This window comes from Micropterus salmoides, unplaced genomic scaffold (genome assembly GCF_014851395.1).
Source record: "Micropterus salmoides isolate LMB-PRFRI ecotype aquatic unplaced genomic scaffold, ASM1485139v1 Ms_hic_scaffold_16, whole genome shotgun sequence".
Lineage (NCBI taxonomy): Eukaryota > Metazoa > Chordata > Actinopteri > Centrarchiformes > Centrarchidae > Micropterus > Micropterus salmoides.
Window position 1 is genome coordinate 4,579,491 of NW_024040707.1, and position 16,212 is coordinate 4,595,702.

The 16,212-nt window shown below is 41.8% G+C and overlaps 1 protein-coding gene across 1 annotated transcript in view; it reads left to right on the forward strand.

Annotated features, from left to right (window-relative positions):
• The window catches only part of LOC119905035 (nucleolar protein 4-like), a 161,792-nt gene that overhangs the window by 32,712 nt on the left and 112,868 nt on the right, over positions 1-16,212 (forward strand). Inside the window, exons 2-3 of the mRNA XM_038721718.1 lie at positions 6,598-6,750; positions 9,414-9,525. Coding sequence (XP_038577646.1) covers positions 6,598-6,750; positions 9,414-9,525 — 265 coding nt within the window. The remainder of the gene's footprint in view (positions 1-6,597; positions 6,751-9,413; positions 9,526-16,212) is intronic.

A 16,212-nucleotide genomic window follows, 5' to 3' on the forward strand; every position in this document is an offset into this window, starting at 1 on the left:
TGGAGGCTTGTTAGTAAGATTAATTGATCGTTGGTTTCGGTATAAAGAATATTGCCAGCCTTATCCTTTAATTTGCACAAGAATAAATAACAACCTTTCATAAACTCTTGCTGGATGCCACAAAGAAAGTATTTATTTTAATGTTTTCACCGCTCCTTTACACATACTCGCCTGTAAAACCAGCTGATTTGACATTAAAAACAAGAATGTAACGGAGGAATGTACCAAGTCGTGTCTTCAAACTGTGGCACGAGACCTGAAAATGGGTCACGGGGTCTGTTGCTGGTGAGCAGGGAAACCGATAATGTTTTAATGAGTCCGGCCCCCAGAGAGAGATGCCTCGTGTCTCACTGGGTCTCTGGTTGGGGGGAGAAAAAAAAAGCCTAAAAATAGTTGAGTTTTCAGTGTTTCAGTGGACGTTTCTTTGTCATGGCTGCTGCACAGGACGGACGTGTGTGTTCACAGCCTGCAGCCTCACGAGACACACATGCAGTCCTGTGTGTTTACCGTGTTTATTTGTGTGTTCACTCGAGTGTGTCCTGCAGACGGGCAGCTCTGCCTTCGCACTTCTCTCTCTCTCTCTCTGACTTTGACCCCTCTGCTCAGCCAGTAGGAAGTGGGGGGTTTGCTGTGTGTGTGTGTGTGTGTGTGTGTGTGTGTGGGTCCGATGCATGCTGTGCTGTCCTGTCTGTTGTGCCTTAAGGTGTCCCCTGAACACACACATGCACGCACACATACACACACACACACACACACACACACACACACACACACACACACACCCTGTGGCCCACATAGATATGTGTGTGTGTATGCTGTCACATAAGCTACAGTCCCGGGCCGGTGATGTGCCCTACAACCGCGGAGGAGAGGTGGGGGAGGTCCAGTGTGTGTGTGTGTGTGTGTGTGTGTCATGCACTGTAATTTAATATATGTATATTTGTGCACACTTTTTTCTCGCGTGTGGAGATTTTCTTGCTTTATATATTGTGTGTGTGTGTGTGTGTGTGTGTGAGAGCTGGTTTTATGTCACATTCGGTCCGAGTATCAGGGACAGAGAGCATGGGAGCAGACAGTGGAGGACAAACATGTCCTCTCTTCCCATCTCGACTCTCGGTTGTGTGTGTGTTGTGTGTGTGTGTGTGTCCTGGAGCTGTGTTGTGCGGTGGCCCGGCCCTCCTGTGATGTGCCAGGGAGAGGGAAAGGGCACTGCTGGCCTGGCATGCTGTAAACACACATCAGAAAAAAAAGACTCACACAACAGTATCAGGGTGGGAAGAATAAAACACACAAGTGTAATTCACGCTCAGCAGTCGTCTTTACAAAATATATGTCGCATTTTAGCATACATTCAAAGTTAGTAGAGAAGACAGAGATAGGAAGACGGCTGAGTGATGGCGAAATATGAGAAATATATTGAGGCAAAAAAAAATGTACAGCTTTATATCTAGTGAACAGGTTGCACAACGAAGAAAGAAAGAGGCGAGCGTTACCATGGCAACAAACTAAACACTGTTAGAGAGTCCTTGACAATACCTGGCGACATTGCAAAAAATCAATTTGTAAAAGACAGTTTTCCTCAAAACACTTGTCTGCATAACACTCCACCTGCACAGGGTATGAACTTCGAGGCGGTTCTAAATTATAGTCTTAAGTTCTTGTATTTCTCATTGAAAGTAAAAAAAATTTAATTTAAAATTCTAATTTTTCGCCCCCCCCCCCGGACATTTACAGTTTCAAGGTGATTTGGTCACTAAACTCTCCTAAATCAGTTTCTGTGACTTACTGTGAAGCTGCCCATTATTACTGTGAGCAATAAGCTTTTTTACGAGCAGCAGTGAGACTTGTATTGCCTTTGGTATCGCCTCTCTGAAGTTTCTGGCGCTGTATACATCCTGAGAAAAAGACTGCAGGCGGAACTCTGGGCTGATTAAAGTCCTCCCACCTCCACTGAATATTTGCTGGGGAAAAAAAAATATAATTTCTTTCATGGTTTTATTTACAGTTATTGTTCTCTCCTACCAACAGGCTGGAATTGAACATCACTGAAAGATAAAGCATTAATAAGAAAATTTTATTTTTTATGGAAATACAGCATTATTTATTTATAAGCCTCAGGTCTCTATCAAAGAAACTAAACATATGTAGGGTTAGTGCATTAATAATGCAGCAATTTACATGAATTTCTATTTGTTTTTGTGATACTGTGATAACACATTTTTCATATAAGCGACATCGTATCCATATCATGAAAATGCTCTTTGAAAAAGATGTTTCATTCTTGCTTTGTTTGGACTAATCAAACCAGTAACCAGAGAAAGGAATGTCACGGTGCTGCCCAGACTGATTGATTGACATGGTCTATGGACATTGCAATGACTGGTGGTCATTCTCGTAAGGGGCGCTTCACCTGCATTACGCCCCCCAGCAATTTCAAACCGTCTTCATCAACCTTGTCTTTCTCCACCTTTTTATCTCTTATGTTTCCTCCTTTGTCTCCTCTCCTCTCCTCCTCCTGTTTACTTCTCCTACCTGCAGCAGCAGCAGCAGCAGCAGCAGCCAGAAACCATCCTACTGTCTTCGTTTCTTTTCCTCTTTCACACCCTCCTCCTCCTCCTCCTCCTCTAGGCATGGCAGTTGTAATGGCATTGGGGATGGTGGGTGGGTAGGGGGGAGTGGGAGGTGTGTGTGGTTAGGAGGGGGGGGGCACATTAGAAACATCCCCTCTGTGATAAGCTGCAGCTGGTTACCATAGCAACGCTTATTACAGTCCCTGCACCCTGAGACGGGGCGGGGGCGGGGGCGTGTGGGGGGGGCAAGCCAGACAGAGAGAAAGGTAGTGGGTCAAGAGATAGTGTCCTGATTGTGTGTGTGTGTGTGTATGTGCAAGAGTGCGTGCGTGTGTGTCTGTGTGTGTGTGTGTGTGTGTGTCTGACAAAAAGGCTTTAGTTCATTGGCTCTTCATTAGATGCTGTACATCTGGTAAAGGCTGTGCAGTGGGAACGCTGCTTAAGGATAATGAGGGGACACACACCCACACTTACACACACACACTCACACATATTGCCCTCCAACTACCCCCATACCCACTCAAAACCCCAACCCCCCCACGAATGCCCGCCCCCTTACACACACACACACACACACACACACACCTGTCACCCTGGTCTCACACACACACACACAGACACACAGGTAGACAGGCGTCCCGCTTCCTGTCGCCAGGATATTTAACACAGTTCACCACATAACAGGTTGTGTCATGTGACTGTGCAAATGAAATATCCTTTCAGGCAGCCATGGACTGTCAGGCTCCCGATGTCTCCACGCACAGCTTAAATTGTGATTGAAGTCGCAGTCTAGCGTCAGCTGTGCGTCACCCGATCCCGTTTCTGTTTACCCATGTGCAGGAGAACAGGGTTTTTCCAGTGGACAGAACATAGCTCCACTAATCAATATTTTTATATTAACAATGGATTGAATGAGTATATTAAAGGGATCACAGTGGAAAAACCTGCAGAGAATAATCACCACCAGTTTTAACCTCTTATTTAGTTCATTGTTGTAGTTTTATGTTTTCCACTTTTTATTTTGAAGCTAAACCGCTGGACATGTTTAATTTAAACAAAAACATAATACATAAATGATAGTCATGATACTAAAATAAACAGCCCAGGGAAACATTCAACATAGTAATATCAACAAGAACAAACACACAAGGGCTCTTCAACATCCCCAAACCACACTAGTGTCATCTGCACTAAATTAATGAGAAGTAAAATAAGTTAACATTTACTTCATCAGTCCGTGTCAGCGCTCCTATCAAGCTGTCTACATAAAGTTATACATCACCAGACAGACCAAGTTAGCGACTAGCTTGTGAGGAAGGTAGTGGAGTTGTGTATATAAAATAAAACCAAGTGCATCTGAAAGACAAGCTCAGTGATTCTCCGACAGAGCCGGAGTTACCTCACTGTGCTTGCTGGTTACCGGCAGTCAGTCAGGACAGACCGGGCCTCTTCCACTGCTGAGTTTGGTTTGAAATGCCGCATAGATGTTCCCTGACCTGGACTTACCTCAGGAGGTGGACACAAACACAAACATATCTCTGAGTTTTGAATTGTTGGTCAAACAAAACACGTGGAATGATGGAAGCACCTGGGGCTTTGGGGAAATTGTGATAGATATTTTTCACTATTTTCAGAAACTATCATGTTTTCACCAAATGTCTTCTTATTTTGGACTAAATCCTTAGCCAGCTGTCTCATAGAATCAACCTTTGACTATTGTGAGCACATGCAACAGATCATTTTGAGATTCTTGGTCCTTTTCTGCATGTTTTTTTCACTCCCATGTGGACAAAATATCCGAAACGCCATTTGATATGCTATAATCCAAACAGTAACACAAACTAAAACCTCCAAGCTAACACGCTTAGTATAAACGTGTCCAATTATGTGGAGGAGAAATTGTATTTCTCTCTGCACGCTGCAGGTTCTTCTAGACTGTTTTCAAGTGGGGAAACCAGAGACATTGTCTGTACATGATGTTTTTACCTCCTAATTGCTGCAGTATAAATTCTTTCTGAGTGGCCTTGAACTCTCTGTTTACTAGTCACTCAATTATTGTTAGAAACCTTCCTCACTGTTGCAGAAAATAAGCTGTCTACACACACAAACCCACAAATATAGTCTTCACAGCACTCCTATAGAAGCATACAAAGACACACACCTACACTTACTCACCTGTAAGGTCAGCTCTTATTGGTTACCATGGCAGTAGCAGTCTCCACCATGTGCTACTAGTTTGCAGCTGGGGAGGTGTGTGTGTGTGTGTGTGATGCACCACCTGTTGTTATCCACTGACTCCTGATGGGTTCTCTGAGCAGGTAGTGAAGCCCTCCCCCTCCCCCGTCTTTCTCTCTCTCCCCCTTCCCTCTCTTTCCCCTGTCAGTAGCTCTCCCTTCATTGTCTCTCTTCCAGATTAGACAGACATACAGACTCACATTTCCCTGGCTTTCCTTCTTTACAGAGGTACAGCTCACACTCCTACAGCTTTGTGGGGTAAAAAGGATGGTTCCCAAGACTTCCTGGTATTCCCAGAGCAGACACAGTGATCGCTCTGTCCTTTGGGAAGTTTAGTTAACATGTAATAGGTGTAGAAGTCTTTGTCTAATTTAGCGCTTCTCAGTCATTACAGGATAATTATACGCCATGAATTTATTTCACACCATTAAACATAAGAGGAAATTGACATGTTGGCAACACTGAAACCTTTCATTACGCCTAAAATATCTACAGCTGCTAAAGACGGGCAAGATGTGTGTGTAAAGACCTTTTTCACATGACTTTCACTCCATAAATGTTCCAGTTTTACATGTTGCCTTTATGTGTAACATAAACATGGAAATGTATGAAGAAAGAATCTAATACATTTGGCTGTGGAAGTTTCAGGGTGCAACCTCTAGATGGGGTTTCTGAAATGTAGACGAGCGGGTGAAAGTGCGACGCGTCATCTGTCCTCCAACACGGCACGCAGAGATGCCTTAATGAAAATGAACAGCACACTAAACCAAGAGGAGGAAACTAAAAAATAAAATGAAGTTTAAATGAATTTTGCATTTGACTCTGTTCTAAAACTTTTATACACATCTAGAGAGGTCTGTTTGTTACATGAAGTTCACCAGCGACTAATCTTCATAAACAGAGTTACTCTAAACTGAGCCCTACAGATGACACGTAAAAGAAACATAAACCTTTAAATGTGCTTTTGATAGTAGATAGAAAAGAGTCAGGAACGGGGCCCTTATTTGAAATGAAAGTCCTTGTTTTCATCCGCTGCTATTGCAGCGAGATAGTAGTACTGTAGTGCCAGACTTTTCACTTCACTTATTGTGGTCTTACGAGAGTCTAAAGGATGTGAGAGGAAACTGGCCTTCGGCGTCACTTTTAGCCAAGCTTTTTTTTAATTTAGTTTTTTTGTTTGTTTTCTGTATGTAAATGCCCTTTAAAATTTAATGTATTATTGTTGTTATTATTAAAGACACTAGCTTTGGCAAGACCTTATTATAAATAGAACAATGGACAATTGACAGATGTAGAGCTGCAGCTAACAAATTCGCGATTGATTTTAATTTGTTTATTAATTTTACTCATTTAGTCTATACAATCTCAGAAAAGGGTTCATAAAGACACCGTAATACATTTACAGAACCCAAGGTTGTGTCATATGTTTTGTAAAATCAAAGTCACTTAATTTACAACTATATAAAACGGACAAAAGCTGCAAACCCTCATAGTAATATTTAGATTTTTTTCCCTTAATAAATGAGATTTTTCAATAGTTTGTTCCTGCAAATCATATCATGTACACTCTCGACATGTTGTGCTTTTCCACACTTGAGCAATGTGTAGTTTAAAAGACCATAAGAAATTCAGAGTGTCACTGTGACATAGTTGTTATTGCAACGTCTCTGCTTTGATTCTGTTTTGAAATCTGTTGCATGTCAGTCCGTCCCCACAGGCTGAAATGCCAAACAAAACTAAAACATTAAAAGAAAGTTAGTAAGTCGAGGTTTCTCTCTCTCTCTGTTTGCAGTGCGTGGACAGCATGTCAGGGGTCGACTCGTCCCTGAAGCGCGTGGCGGTGGTGGAGGATTTCTTCGACATCATCTATGCCATGCACGTGGAGATCAGCGCCGATCCCGGCAAAGCCCCGAAACACGCCGGCCAGAAGAAGACCTACAAAGCTGTAAGAATGCTCAACATTCACACTACATTCGCACCGTCATTAGTGAAAGACATTTTCTGCTTTCGTTTTGAATCTGAATATTTGAATCTGTCTGAAACCTTACTCTTTCACTGTTCGTGGTTGCTGCTCGTGCATGTTTCGCTCTCGCTTTGTCGTCTGTCTCTTACTTTTTAGCTTTCACCCCTCTATTTCTTCACGCATCTACTGCAACTCATACCAACCTCTGCTCTACACAGAGTGCATTCTCTCTTTCATAACCTGTGTCGTCTGTTGCTTAATGTACTGTCCTCTCCCTTTCTCTCTCTCTCTCTCTCTCTCTCTCTCTCTCTCTCTCTCTCTCTCTCTCTCTCTCTCTCTCTTCCTCTTCTTTTGGGGCTTCATTCCTCTTTTACTGTCTCTGGCAAAAAAAAAGAGACACGCTGGTCGAGTTTGAGTTTCAGATCTGCTGGATTTCAGTCTGAATGTTTCTGAAACAGACATTTTCTATTCAAACAGACAATTTCTTCTGCTGGTACTTTTACTTTGTGTGTTTCGATCATTATGTAAAATGACCAAACATTTCTTATTCCAGCTTCTCATATGTGAGGATTTACTGCTTTTCTTTGTCTTAAGTGATATTAAACTGAATATCTCAGAGTTTTGGACTACCGGTTGGACAAAACAAGCAATTTAATGACATCACCCTTGGCTTTAAAAAAGTGTGATTGTCCTTTTTTACTATTTTCTGACATTTTGCCGACCATTCATTATAAAACAATATTGGAAGATTAATTGATAGATAATATTACTGTTAGCTGCTGCTCCAGGTATTTGTCCAAATTAATTTATTAAAAACACAGCAGTTATATTTAAAATATGGCTGAATTAAATAGCAATGAGAGTCCAGTAAATTAATTCTGAAATAATGTTTTTTATAGGTCACAGAAGTGCGCTACCTTCAAATATCAGCATCACTGTTATTCAGGAAATTATATTCCAACTGTATTTCTTATCCTTTCCTTTTGTTTTATCTCATGATCCCTGACGGGACTACATTAATTCTCCAGCCACTAATGCTGTATCCTAAACATAATCCTAACCTTAGACCCTGGGGACACCTGCACTTAACTTGTTGGTAATGGAGGCAGATGTAGAAACAGATTCAGACTGTGAGTTTGGGAGTTGAGACACAACTGAAAGTAAATCCACCTGTGCTGCTGTTGGAGCCTGTGCTTAGCCACTCTGCTGTCTCAGCTGCTGACACTGCCCTCTTTTGGTGAAATTGAGGAAGTACAGCTTCCACAGATTTATGCCTTGGCTGAGAACTGAAGTTGTGACAGCTATGTCAGCCAGCTGGGACTTTTGTTTTGTTTATATCTTTTTACTTTTATTTATCTTCTTTAGCAATCTCTACACCATTCATCGACATAGTTCCCCCCCCCCCCTTTTTTCAAAGTTTTGAGAAAAAAGATTGGTCTTGATCTGTCAGACTGTCCTCTGTCCTTCTACAGTAGGTATTTATGTTTATATGTATGTATGTATATAATGTATATACAGTATACTTAAAGCCAGTTGGTAGGTTATCATTCCACATACTTCAGGTGCCACCAAAGGCTGTGAGTGACATTTGCCTTTGTTTTACCCGTTCCTTCCACACACACACACACACACACACACACACACACACACACACACACACACAGGTATAGAGGCTGCATAGCAACCCCCATCCACCCACGCTGGCTATTTTCCACCCTTCCTCCTTTTTTCTTTTGTGTCTTTGTGCCTCTCTTCTAGAATAAATGTTTGATTTATGAAAAATGCACACACCCACAAATGTATAGACCTCATATCCTCAGCATCACTCAGTGCAGAAAGGTATTTTTTAAATTCACATTTAAAGAAAGCAATTAAAAAGGGCATATATCTTACCGTTCCCGACTGTTTTTGTTTTTATTTGATGAATTGGAGAAAGTTTGCCTTTAATGATAAAGAATAGTTTGTTCTGTACTTAATAATCAGCTATAAACATTAGATTTTATTGTCAGTCCCTTTAGACTAAAGTTGTTTTTTTTTCTTTGTAGTGCCTTGACCTGATGAGATCACAGACCAGACAGAGCAAGTGAAGATCCCCTTTCTCACTCATACGATAATCAAACGGGGTTGTTTAAAAAGAAGAAAAGAAATTACTAACTAAAAAGGTTCATTCATAACACCTCAACACAATATTCCTGCCGAAGTGCAAAGGCAAACAAAGTATGAACAGGAAGTAAAAAATAACTCATTTCCCAGACAATCATACATTATTTGGCAGTGCTATTGTAAAATGGGAATTCCAGCTTTGTGATGTGTGTGTATTTGTCAGTAGTGATATTCATGCGACATGATCCCGTCTTGCCCCTTTTTGCCCAAGCTATTTAACAATATACAACATTTGTCATCTTATATCCTAGGCTTGACTGAGAATTGCTGCATTCTATAAATCAAAGAAAATGTTTTAATATAATATACATATTTTATTATATTTCAATTTTTAAAGAAGTGACGATAAGTGATGCAAGTGATGCAGCTCTGTCCAGATCCCATCATCGTACAACCGTTTGGCTCTTTTGTCATCAGTGCTTTAAGAAATGAGAAAAACAGTTTAAACACTCTCTCTCCCTCTGGCTCTGTCTCGCCCTCAGATAGCGGAGACGTACGCCTTCCTGCCCAGAGAGGCGGTGACTCGTTTCCTGATGAGCTGTGGAGAGTGTCAGAAGAGGATGCACATCAGCACCACAGGACAGGACTGCAAAGGTACAAACACTGCAGCAAATGCCCAAAAGAGTGAGCGCTCTGATCTCACTTTGAGTCTGGGGACCTTTTTTTTAAGTACAAATGACATCTTACAACATCTTACAGTCAGTGGGATCATTTAAGTAATGATCTTTCTGCGGTTTCATTGCAGTTCTATTTTTCTGGCACAAACGGTTGACAATAGCCGTGCCTGAAATAATGTTCTCGATGATGGAATAAAAACAGTACTGTCTTCTTCTTCAGAAGAAGAAGAACAGTCCCACAACGCAATTCATCAGATTTTCTAAATGGGAAACGTACAGTCCTGCAAAGCTATAAGTGATGACAGAAATTACGCTGGTTTATACATGTCTGAACTCTCTTTACTCACCACAAAGTGAACTACTGCGTATCATTATATCAGGAGTGGTGACGAGTGAGTGAACAAGGGAGTAAAAGAGGAACTCCACCGATTTCAAAGTCTGTTTATTTGTCGTGTTGTGTGTCACTTGAATCAACATCCATTGGGTTTAAAGAGTACAAGTTTGAAAATCATTTAATCTGGGGGTGTGGAGTTAGAAAGAAGTGAGCTTAGCAGAACGCTGTAGCCTGCTACACTTAACCACAAAGTTTCTAAGGAGTCCTCCCTGTCGCTCACTCTTCCTCTTCTTCCAGCTTGTTCTCTTTGTCATCTCTCTCTCTTATTCGACTTCTTTCTCTTCAGTGCCATTCATTCATTTGCCCTCCCCCCAGATTTGTACTCCTGTGAGGCTGGAAATGCATTGTTTCTCCTTGAGATAAAAGTTATATTGTTAGCCTCTCCCTCCTCGCGCTCAGTCCCTGCCGCGACGCCTGTCACTCATCTTAGTGAGCAGCCGGTGGCCGAGCTGACCAACATCTTTGAAGCTTAAAACCAATGGTCACTGGTTTTAGATGTTTCGCTTTATTTTGTTTTCTTTTTTCCATCTTTCCTCCTTTCAAGCACAACCTCACTGTTGGCCATGCCCACAGGAAGTGGTTCAACATCACTACTTTCAGATGGAAAGTAGGAATAAACAAACAGATTTAAAGATGTGGAGAATATCCTTTATCACTTGTGAATAGTCTACATTTCTGATGCCTAACATAAAGAAGCTAAACATTAAAAGTGGCACTGATCTGAGCCCCATCCACACTACTACGGTTTTGTTTAAAACAGAATTTTAAAATGAAAACGATCTCTGTCCACACCAGCTTTTTTTAGCTGAGTTTCAGAGTTGATCTCCGTCGATATTTAAACGGATGAAAACACACATCTAGTGGCCCTTCACGTACACTGGGCATACGCGTGCCGGTGTAAACATGAAGCAGATGGTCTACTCCGCAATTGCAGAAGATTTGGCAAAAGAAGAAAGTACTACTACAGAGGAAGAACCACACCAGCGTTTTTTTTTATGGACCGACAACGAGGTGGAATTGTTAATGAAAGTAACACGAAGGGATTGTGTGGCGGAAAACGGACTGGAAGTCTACAAGATAAATACGGTGACATGTACAGTATAAGTGTTATTTGCACAGTACAACATATTTTCATGAAAATAGCAAAACAAAAACACTGTATGTAGCTTTCTGTTTTTTTTTTCTTATAAGACCCAATCAGGAAGCCAGATGTGAGTGTCTGCGTCATCGATTTTAAAGTCCTCCGTTTTTTACCTGTTCGCACTAAAACGCTACCCTGGAGTTTTAAAATGAAAATGGGGTCAGCAGCGTTTTCAAACTTCGCAGTTGTAGTCTGGATGGGAGGTGCAAACGTAGCAAAAAGTCTGGGTTTAAAAATGAAAACGTAGTAGCGTGACTGTAGCCTCAGCATTACACAATTGCGTCTATAACAATCAATCAGAATCCATGCAGTAGCAGCTAGTGCCTAGAGGCGGCAACCGAGAGAGGAGCGGGCTACAGAGGTTCTTTTTTACTCCACATCAAGAGATTTTAATTAACCTTACAGTCTTTTTTTCCTTCTTTAGCGTTAGGCCTCACATTTTCAGGTGTGAAGCTGAAATTCTTTGTGCTGTCCATTCTGGCTGTGGAGAGATCCTTTCCTGAGGTTTCCAAGTTAGAAGATCCAAACAGCAAAAATCACATTTCATATTCCAGGCAAAATCTCCACCAGGCTTCAGCAGTCTTTATGATACTACTTGCGTTTTTTTTTTATTTTTACGATCCCTCTGCTGCAGCTCAGCGAGGCAACACTGTCCAGGAAAACACAAACAGGTGAGTTTGGTAGACACCCACTTGATTTAGCTCACTCAGACTGCTGAAGCCTTATTTTATAGCAGCTTCACCTGAAATGAGTTAAGAAAGAATATCTTCAAAGCCAAAATGGAGAGGAGGAACAATTACAGCTGTTACAATGAACACGTGACGAGAGCATTGTTTTAAGAAGCTGTCCTTTAAAGCGCTACCAGACTCAGTGTGTTTATATGTGCTTTCCTTCTTCACTCTTTAATGTTGTCGCACCTTTACATATATCTTTGTGATAAAAGGAATATGGAATGTGAAATTTAAATATGATGTACAGTCATTCAACATAAAATATGTCCAAGTATCTCAATTAGGACATTTTCTGACCCTTTTTCTCAGTTAGCTTCGAGCCTAAAGACAAGATGCTGACATCCATTTTACATTCTTCCCCGTCCTCTCCTCTGCCACCCCTCATTATATATTTTCTACAACTACTGGTACCCTGAAGGCCCCCCTCCCCATCTTGTTCCCTCTTCAACACTCCCATCCCTCCCCCATCCTTCCCCCGTTCCTCCTGCTGCTGCCCGTCCTTCCATCCCCCCTCCAGCTTGTCCAGCTCTCTGTTTTCTCACCTCCTTTATCCTTCTCACCCCATCATCCCCTCATCCCGCTTCCAGCTCTTCTTATGATTCTCCCCCCTCTACACTGCTCCAAGCTTCCTGTCCCATCCCTATATCCCTCCTCTCCTCCATCCTCCCTTCCCTTCTTTGTCGCCTCCTCTACCCCGTCCCCTTCCCCCAACCCCCCTCCGGGTTTTTTCCTCGTCCCTCATTAAACAGAGGAGTCATTGGAGTGTCCTGTCTCTCTCCTCAATTAGCCTAATTAATGGCTTTTAACAAAGAAAATGGCCCAGGAAACGAGTTTATTTTCCATGGAGTCGGGAGAGAAAGAACCGGAACTGTTGGGGGGGGGAGTCTGAAGTACAGGGTAAAAAGAAATAAAGTCAAATATAGAAGAACAAATTTGAAATGAAAGTCAAAAGGAGATGTAGAAGAAGAGGGGGGTGAGAGAGGAGTCCTGGCTGGAGCACAAAACATATTTGGTGAGTTGCCTTCAAGGTCACGGCTGTTTTAAAAACAAACACAGTAAACACATATGCCTCGTCCTCTTGCTTTTTCAGTCTTGTAGAGAAATCTGGGCTGTTTTTCCTGTTTGCAAACACCCATAACCAAATCCAGACAAAAGCCTTGATCCTATGGATGACATGGAGATGAATGCACAGTACAAGCGTCTGGAGGAAGAACTTTTTAAATCATTTTTAATGTGAATTAAAAAGCACCATTAGTCTGTTTGCTGGAACCAGCTGGATAGTGGCAGTTTAAAAAAAAAAAAAGAAAGAAAAAAGCAACATTACATTATAAAAAATGTAAGTATGAAGTGTCCGCAGCACATAATGGAAATAATTTCATTAGAAGATGAAATAAGCTGAGCAAACTCACACGGACACACAGCTGTGATACTTGAGCTCACTGTGTGTGTGTGTGTGTGTGTGTGTGTGTGTGTGTGTGTTTGTTGTGCACGGTGGATGCCACTCAGAAAGAAAGCAGCTAATTGCCTTCCTACCCTGTGGGTGTTCAGCCTCTCCTCTCCTCAACACGTACACACACACACACACACACACACACACACACACACACACACACACACACGACTATGACCTCAGCACCCTTTATCGCTACGCTGAAGTGACTCCCACTAAAGTTCAGCCGTGAATTATTAAATGCAATTAATCAGCGTGGACCAGGGCCACGTTTAATTGACACAGGCAGCGGGCTCACTGTGTGAGTGTGTGTGGGCATGCGTGCAGTTGCGTGTGTGTGGAGGTTAAGGGAAGAGTTTGATTTGTTTTATGTAGAAAAATTAATGATTAACTTTTTTTTTTTGTAACAAAGGTCCAATTACACCAGAGTGCATCTCCATTTACTGAACAGTGTTACTTTGGTCTATTATGTACACTCATATACGTAGACATAGAGCGTGTCGGGGTGTCCTGGAAGAGTGATCGCTCGTCTGTTGCTCTTCCTGAGGTTTCTATCATTTTACCCTCCTAAAGGGAGTTTTTCCTTATCTGAATGAAAAGTCGAAGCAAAGTTGCATGCTGGCTTCCTGTCCACTTTAGGATCGATTTTAAGATTGTGTTGCCTGTTTTTAAGATTTTAAATGGGTTGGCACTTTCTTATTTATCAGAACTTTTACATTAAGTTGTTGTGGGAAAACGCTTGAAATATTTACTGTGTTTATTGGGAGTTGTTTCTTATCTTCTCAGAGAGCCTGTGCTGGTTCAGGAACGAGTATTACAGCGTTACCGAACGAGACCTTGCGTGTTGTAACGGTCTCTACAGATAAACTCTGTCTGTTGGTGTTTCACTTTATTTATCTCTGCTACATGTTTGCCCTCTCTTACTTTACTTATTTTATTCTGCTCTACCCTGAACTACCCTGTGATGAGGAACTCCTGTGGTTCGTGGTCATTTATGATTTGTCGGTTCCGTTCTGGACCAACGAACAAACAAACTACTAACACTTGATGTGAACGTTCAGTGATCTTACAGGCTTACATCTCTAAGACACCTTTCCTAAAAGAATCATGGGTGTCCTGCTCACTTAACACTACTGTGAACTGAAATATGTTTCACATGTTCATTATGACCAACAAAAATATTCATAGCACATCAATTTGTTTCTTTATTTAGCTTTACACATTATAAATAACATCTCAGGTCCAGAGCCTCTTGTTGAAAACCATCTGGCAGCCTTGCGTCACATAATCAGTCAGTTATCGCCGTCTATCCATGCACACTCTCACGCTTTCTCTGCCTTTCTCCTGTCCTCGTACAAGACTATCAATCACAGATCAATGATGACGGCCCTGTCTATTCTGCTAAGCCTTATTGATCTTGTGCCCCATATTCTTGTCCATTCTATAGACGCTTCAGATGTTAGACATGTCCTTTACGAGGTCAGTAGATAAATGACTGAAAGGAGAGGCAGAGGAGAGGAGTATGAATGAAGATGTGGTTTGTAATGTACTTTTATGTCCTGTTTCCTTTCTTTCCTTTATAGATGAGCTGTTTCACAGCAGTAAAAAGCTTGTCATCACTATCAAGTAACTTCAGTATTTTTCTACCTCTGCCTCGATCAGTGAGTTTGTGTTATTTTGTGACTTTGGTGTTTTTAACCCTTTAAAACACCAAAGTCACACAATATCACAAACACAAACTAACCGACCAGCAACTCCTGTGTTCTGCGAGGTAAACTGTTTTATCAATGGAGTCGGGTGGCTTTGACAAGAGCGATATAGTGACTGTTGTCTGGTTAAACAAAAAGGAACCTTCTCTTTAAAAAAGGTCTGTCTCTGTAGGGATCCTTTCCATAATGTTGTCAGACACTAAAAATAACAATCTGTGCCTGTCGGTGGCAAAAACAAGAACTTTTAGTGGACGTAATTTGATGGGGCGCAATTGCCCACAAGGATTTCGCTCGTGACTGCAGCCCACTTGCTCAATACTGGACCAATTTCAAAAAATGTTGCCTCAGTTAGTCACACGGTGAAAGGACATGAAGTCCAGGTTGCAAAACACCAAACTTAGTCTTTAATCATCCGTAAGTTTCCTTAACCTGAACCATGTCAGTGTGACGACAAATTTGACTCAACAACATACAGCTCCCTCTGTCCTTAGACCCTCTAGTCGAACGAGGAAAAAGTCCTTCACAAAACGTTTAACAGGGACAAAATGGAAGAAAACTCAGGAAGAAAACTCAGGAAGAAAACTCAGGAAGAGCAACAGAGGAGGGATCCTCTGTCTCTCCCAGGACGGACAGAGATGCAATACATGTTGTGTGTACAAAATAGACCAACATAGTAAAACCACAGTATGGACACTCAGAAAATAATTAATATATATATATATATATATATATATATCGCAAACTAGGCCTATATGAAGAACGTGAATCCAGGAGGACTTGCATTTTTCGCCAGACATAACCTCCTCTCCACTATGGAAAACCTCCAACAGGTGTGAGGCAGTTCACACAGTTCACACACAAACACACAAAGGGAGAGAGAAAGAGATGAGAGAAGAGGAAAGAGAGAGGTCACAGGACAGCCGAAGGTCCAGCGCAGAGACGAAGTGAAACGAGTGGACAAGGAGGGGACACTGGGGAGGAAGGGGGAGGTCGAGAGAGAGAAATTCATTGAGATTGACACCAACCCACCCGGAGGATAATGGTTACAGATACAAGCCTGAAGTCATCGAGGAATAAAGAAACTAAAGTTAAAGAGATGTGTCTGTATTTAAAGGCCTCAGTAGAGTCGAGACTGCTTCTCTTTGTCTGTGTTGCTCAACCCTCGGCTCTAGAGGGTCCTCTAGTGTTGGCTTTCTGACAAGGCATGACAATAGACGGCATTAACATGCAATGGGTTTA